This window comes from Procambarus clarkii, chromosome 7 (assembly GCF_040958095.1).
Source record: "Procambarus clarkii isolate CNS0578487 chromosome 7, FALCON_Pclarkii_2.0, whole genome shotgun sequence".
Taxonomy (NCBI): Eukaryota; Metazoa; Arthropoda; class Malacostraca; order Decapoda; family Cambaridae; genus Procambarus; species Procambarus clarkii.
The window spans coordinates 48,865,652-48,872,721 of NC_091156.1; the positions used below are offsets into that span (position 1 = coordinate 48,865,652).

Here is a 7,070-nt window from a genome sequence, read left to right on the forward strand (position 1 = left end):
CTGACGGCATCATTATGTTGCAGGTTATTGCAGTGTTGTTATCAGTTTATACGATATTATTGCTGCCCTGGGAGCTGTGTTGAGGGTTTATGGGACCTCTAGGATTATTCAGGGGAATTCACAGTGCTTAATGAGAGCAGGCAATTGATTGGTTAATTGCCTTGCTGAGGTAAGTGTGTGTTCACAGTTGTCCTTTGCAACGGTTGCAAGAAAAGGGGAGCAGTAATATTGGTATACTCTTGTGTGTTGCACAACCGTGTGTCATTATTGTGTGGGCATAGTAATTAACGAGTTGCAGTAGCCGCAATTATATGTGGGCAGTGCATTTGTGTTGTTGCATGCCAATGTAGTGTGACCTATGTAACATTGGGGTTACTTTGTTTCTTTAAGTTGTGTTGAGGACTTAACGATTCAGTGAGTTAATAATTGAGGAATTAACTGGATAAGGGGTGCACACTTATTGTGGAGTGAGTGAGGGCTGTTATGAGAGAGAACAGCGTTGAGTTTGAGTGAGATACGTCTCGGGAGCAATTAATTGTCAGTGTGACAACTAATTGACCACTCTAGCTAATTATGTAATTAGCCTTCTCATCATTAATTCACGTAGTGGGAGAGGATCTGTCAGTATTTGTGTTAACGTAATTTGCTTGAGACTAATTACCTTTCTGGGGTATAGCAATTAGTAACTCATGTTAATTAGTGGAGTAATTAACGTCTGAGGGCTCAGATGACTCGGTAAAGCGAGGTCATGGAGCTAGCATAAATCGTTGTATTAATCTTATCCTGTCTGGGGACAGTGGATTAATGGCACTTAATTAGTTAATTCGGTGTAAAATACTCCTTTCCCGTGAATTCACAGTGTTTGATGAGACCTGCTTAGGCAGTGCGGAGTGAGACGTATTTATGGATGATTAATTATCGGTCCTGGTGACAGTTAATTAATTGCTCAGAGTTAATTAGGGTAATTAACACTCACTAGTAATTTTTTGACACAGACTGTTGAGAAGCTACCAAGTTAGGGTAGGCTTAGTTAACGTAACTCAATGTGGTTGTAATTAGTTGTCCGTTTGACCTTAATTAAGAATTACTCACTGAATACTTGCTAGGAGTCAAGTGTGATGTAATATAAGTTTGAGTTATTGTTAACAAGAGAGACAAGTGTTAATGATTAACGTAGAGTATCATCATGTTGTTGTCTAGTGTGAGACAATTGTTTGTGATTACCGTAGTACTTTGTTGCTGACTGCTGCGATCAGTCAATTAACGTAATTAATCACTTAAGGTAATTTCTTTTGGTTGTCGTCTGGTGACGATAGTAGAGTAATCTAGGGATTTGTGGAGCTGTGTCCCAGAATCCCGCCTTGCCTGTCTTTGTTACAATTTACAGTGCAACTACTTGTAGGGAGTTGCAAAGAGTGTTCACACTGGGTTGTGATAGGGGGAGTCACTGATGGACTACCCGCCTAGTTACATGGGTCTCTCCTGGGGGGCGGGAGGACCCCTAAGCTTGTGATTATAGTAGCTATCAGGGAAACCGAGACACTATTGATTGCATGCTTGTGTCTTCAGTTGATATCCTTCATTTGTTCAGTTAGTTCATGTTGTCAGCCCGAAGTGTCAGCAAGATAGAGCCTGCTGTCACTTCTTGAGGGGCTGTTGAATAGCTGTGTTGCAAATGCCACTTGATGGACAATAACGTAACCATTCGCTGTGGTGTAACTTAGTCTGTGATATTTTTCTTTGATTTGCAATACTGCATCATCAGTGGGCACACCTGTGTTCAGGTTAGTTCAGTATGCAGCCTCACAGCATGGGTTGCTATTTAGCTGTTTGTTATCGTGCCACTGGATGGACATTAACGTAACGTAAACTCGGTAATGTAGTAGTTAGTCTCTTGTTATTAATAAACTGTTATGTTATAGAAAACGGTCTTTGTTGTCAACCCTTCAACCATATTATTCCACCATATTTCTGCATATTACGATTAAATGTTGATGTGATCTTGATATGACGGCTGTTCATGGGAATTCGAATTCCAATTCATAGCGCCACATCAAATATAAATATTTGATTGTGAGAACCCGTCGGTTACCCTTTATTAGTTTTAACGTCCTGTTTAACTAAGAGGAGCCAGCGGCCTATTGTGGACAGGTTTTCACCCCTAGTGGTGAAGGCCTGGCGGTTTGCTCCCGCTTTTCCTTTTTCTATTGGACTCATGCTTAATTGCCTTGAGCAGCCTTTAAACTTGTAGTCCACCTCCTAAGGGAGGTAGGCGTAGAAAAAAATCTCACAACTACTGTAGTTAGTATATAATAATAATGATTTATTATAATACAATAGTAGTTTATTAGTGTTGGAAATTTCCAACAAGATCTGCCATTTTGTAGAAAACGCTAACCGATTGCGAACTGGCCGACTTAGGTCCTGGACGACCAGAGCCCGCCGTGACGTCACCGAGTGCCCCGGGAGGCGCCAACGTCAGAGTTGACCTGACTGTGGAGGTGAGAGGATGTGCCTCGGTCAGCTCTCAAGGATTTGAGGCTTTACAAGCCTTTCTCAGTGGATGAGAGCTAGCCATCGCAGCCCACCATCGTTATTGGAGACCTTGCGCTTCTGTGAAGCAAAAAGGAAGCCAAGTTCATTGAGCGGAGGAGTGCCAAACTTGGAAAATTGGTCGGCGACGACGCTGGGCGACGACGCTGTGCGGCGCCGCTCGACGCTGTCGGTCTGGAAGGTGTGGCGTGCAGGCTTAGTTGTGACCGGGTCACATTCACTGAGGGTTTTGGAGGGACGAAACCGTTCCTAGGACAAGGAGCAACGCTTTGTGGAAGGGACGAGTGCGTGCATTAGTGACTAGCTCAGTGCCCACTGGTGAACCAGGATTGGGATAGCTGAATCTCTGGGATTGGATCGGCGATGACGCGAAAGCTTCATGACACCTGAGGACCTGTGGAACGTTCCTGGATCGTCAAGGACCGACTCAGGAAACGTGGGAACCTCACACCATCAAGGGACAGGCGTCATGAGCCAGGAATGTAAAGGTAGATCAAATTTCCCTCCCATTACCCCTTGTTTGAGTAGGCTAGATAAACCACGATATTTGCATATGTATGTTGCAGTATAGCATAAATACTTTAGTAGTAGGATAGGCTGCAGGGCAGCTTGTGTCCAGGACTGTTGGAGAGGACAGTGTGCGTGAACGGCAGGACAGTTGAAGAGGTGGTGGCGAAGAGGCCCTTCTGTGAGAGAGTGTGTGACTCCTGTCTAATCTGCCCAGTTGAAGGAGTGGTTGGAGGTCGTGAAAGAAGAGTTGCTGACGATCTCCAGATTTATTATCCTTATTTTCCTTTTCATGTATTGCTTGTGATTGTATGTGTGATCATGTAATTGTGTCAGTAAATTCACACATTTTATCATTGTGTTTAAGTGTGCCTCCATTATAATATTTCTCTATGAGCATACACGAGGGTTATCATAGTACCACCTAGGGAACATCACGTTCTCTATAGAAGTTCTTATCGCCTGGAGAGTGGTAAAGCAGCACAGACTTATATAAAAGTGTACCCTAGGCCATCCGACTAGTATCAGAGCCTGACTGGTGGTAACAGGTAACGTAGTGGCTGGAGAGAGGTAAAGCCACACAGACTTTTATGGGAGAGTACCCTGGGCTGACAGTCCAGTATCAGATCTACGGGAGTAGCAACACTCTGGCAACAAACAGTATAGAATACACCCACTGAACTGCATCGCTGGGGTGCAGATATACTAACCCAGCTGGCGACCTTGTTAAGAAGAAGATAGAGAAGACAGGCAGGAAAGGAGTTCCTGCAACCTTTTTGTCTGGCAGGCAAGACTCAGGGAGGTTATTGTTATAAGGTAAGACTGAGTCTTCCTTCACTTCTCCACGGGTCTAGGTCGGAACTGTTAACAGCAGTTTCCCCGTGGTTGACTGAAGGGCTCCCAGGGTGAATCAGTGGCACCCCCCCCCCCTTTAGTGTTGGGAGCAAAGACCTGCGGTGGTGGGCATTGCAGGTCCTCTCCTGTGGGACCAAGGAGACTCCAGTGAATCCCGGGAGTCGGAGGTTCTGAGTATTCTGCCATCTGAGCCCCTAGCAGCCAAGTGCTATCAAAGCCCCAGCCCACCCCCCGTGACAAGAACTGGCGACCTCGCCAGGATTTGAACCACGGTAGCCAAGAACTGGCAACTTCGCTAAGAAGTGTGGATCAGGCTACAGTGTTGCCATGGTATGGTAATCAAGGTACAGAGTTGCCCAAAATTCAAGACATTGTTTCCAGGGTACTAATGCAGTGTTGCCAGTGAATTCAGTAGTATTGTTACCCAACCAGCTAAGGGACTGAAACGATGAAATTAGTACCTACTAACTTGTCTGTGCTGCCGTGTATGCTCGATGATATAGAGATGGAGGAGGATAAAGTAAAGAAATTTATTAAGACAAGAGATGAGAGAATTTTGGAAGAGTGTACCAAGGACCAGCTCCAGCAAGTGGCAAACCACTTTGGGATCAGGTTGAGGACGACTAAGATAGCGGAGCGAAGGATAGAGATCATGGCACAGCTCACGGCTCGAGAGGAGGCGACGGGAGAGGAGCCATCTCAAGAGGAGCCGTCTCAGGGAGAGAAGCCATCCCAAGAAGAGCCGTCCCAAGGTGAACCGTCCCAACTAGAGCCATCCCAAGTGCCTACCAGTATGGGGAGAACTCACAGTGAACGTGAGAGCAGTGCAAGGTCCAGCTGTAGTAAGAGGAGCCTGCAACTGGAAATAATGAAGATGCAACTGGAAGCCCAGCTGTGACGAGAGGAAAGAGAAGCACAAATGCAGCGAGAGGAGCGTGAGCGAGAAGCTCGGCTGCGGCAAGAAGAAGGAGAGAGACAACTGTGACTGGAGGAGATAAAGGCAAAGAAAGAAGTCGAATCGCGTCGCGTTGATCGTGGGCTGCACAGCGGGATGATCTCAAGGTAAGGGAATGTGACGTACCTACGTTCGAACCTCAAGAAGCTGAGGCGTTCTTCAAACACTTCGAATGGATAGCGACTCTGAAGGAGTGGCCGGAAGATGATTGGGCTGCTCTGGTCCAGGGCAGGTTGACTGATGAGGCCCTGGAATCCTACAACATGCTGGACTAGAGGAGTGTGCTAGTTACGACGTGATTAAGAATGCGGTGCTCCACTCAATCCGGCTGACTCCGGAGATGTACCAGAAGCGGTTCAGAGAGTGTACGAGAGCGTCGGGGAAGTCTTACGCCGAGATTGCCAGGGATATGGAACAGAAATTCCTACGATGGTTGAAGGCGGAGGAAGCGGAATCGGCGGATGAGATCAAACGACTGATAGTGATGGAGAAGTTTATGTCAGTGCTCCATCCTGAGTTGCGAGTAAGGGTGAGAGAAGCAGGTATTAAGGACCTGAAGGCTGCAGCAGACCGAGCCGACATGCTGGAGGAGGCACTACATCTTAGGAGGGAGGGGCTGCCCAGACACTCGCCTTACCCCAGGTCGGGAGGGAACTTCAGGAGTTCAGGAGGAGCGAGGACAGGTGGGTACTCTCCCAAGAGTAGTGTACCCGATGAAGTAACCCAGTTCAAGAGCTCAAGGGACGCGAGGAGGACGCCCCAAGCTGTGAGCAGTGGACCTAGCTTGGGAGCGAGTGCTGCTGCCTGGGAACCGACGACAGAGAGTCCTAGGAGGACCCAGGGAACCTCTACCATTGGTGCTACCAGGGTGACTGGTAGAGGGTCGCCCAGGAGAGGCGGTCGGTGTTACAACTGTGGGGGACGAGGACACTTTGCAAGGGAGTGCGGTCGCCCCAGGCACGGTGGAAACGTGGCTTTCACGAGGATAGGAAGCGAAGAAGCCAACGATAACTCAGGTGATATGCCGGTGATGAGGGAGACGAAGATTAACCCCTTTGTGTGTGAGGGGACGGTGAAGATAAGAGGAGCTGATCATGTGCCAGCGAGGATTCTGAGGGACACTGGATCCGACTTCACCCTTGTTAGTGAATCCCTCTTCCCAGAGGACTACAGAAGTTCCAGTACAGGGGAAGCCCTGATGAGGACGTTGGGGAAACAAGTGAGGATGCCCCTTCATAAGGTGACTCTTAATTCAGACTATGGTTGTCAGACTCTCGTGGTAGGGGTCTGTGCTTTACTGCCCAGGATGAAAGCTCAGGTGATCCTAGGGAATGACTCCTGTGGGGGATGTGTTCTCCCGAATTTGATTAAGGGTGAGGAGTATATAGAGCCCTATCGACAGAGCAGCAGGACGGGCGTCAGCAGTGGCGAAATGGAAATTGCGAGAGTGGCATTTCCGGTATGTGCGGTGACGTCGGGACGAGGCGTCAAGGAAGATGATGTGAGCGGATTTAGTCATGCCGAAGGGAACATGCCGGGTGACCTGGGGCTCGATCGTTTGTTCCGGGAAGAGGCCAGAGGACAAGCGACAGGTGAGGAAGGGTCGGATAGGAGTGTCCAAGTTACTGTCACCAGTTCTCTAGGTATTGACCACACCTGTCTAAGTGAGCTGCAAAATGAAGAGTTTCCTGAGTTGGTACGGGAGGCGGAAGGAGGTCTCGCCGGACCCGAGTCACCGACTCACTTCTTTATGGTGAAGGGAGTGCTAATGAGGTAGTGGAGACCGGTTAGGGAAGAAGCGGGTGATGATATGCTGAGAGTGAGGCGTCAGGTGGTGGTGCCAGCGCAGTACAGAGGCGCGGTGCTAAAGCTTGCACACTCAGTTGATCCCGTGGGTCACTTAGGAGTAACCAAGACCTTAAGCCGGCTTCGAGAACATTTTTATTGGCCGGGCATGGACGCGGATGTAAGAAGAATCTGCAAGACGTGTTTCCCGTGTCAGAGGGCGGGGAAGAACGTCCCTGCCATCCCGAAATCACCTTTGGTTCCAGTTCCTGCGTTTGGCCAGGCGTTTGAACGGTCTAATAATCGACGTTGTGGGACCACTATCTAGGACAAGAAAGGCAAATAATTACTTATTAACCATCATGTGTGCTTCGACGAGATTTCCAGAGGCGGTCCCAGTGCGGAAGGTGACATC

At 48.2% G+C, this 7,070-nt stretch overlaps 1 protein-coding gene across 1 annotated transcript; it reads left to right on the forward strand.

Moving 5' to 3' along the window:
• The first annotated feature begins 4,363 nt into the window (after positions 1 to 4,363).
• Positions 4,364 to 4,813, forward strand: LOC138358218 (putative mediator of RNA polymerase II transcription subunit 9). The gene has a single exon (XM_069315778.1). It carries the CDS (start codon positions 4,364 to 4,366, stop codon positions 4,811 to 4,813), a length of 450 nt encoding a protein of 149 aa, XP_069171879.1.
• Positions 4,814 to 7,070: the final 2,257 nt, after the last annotated feature.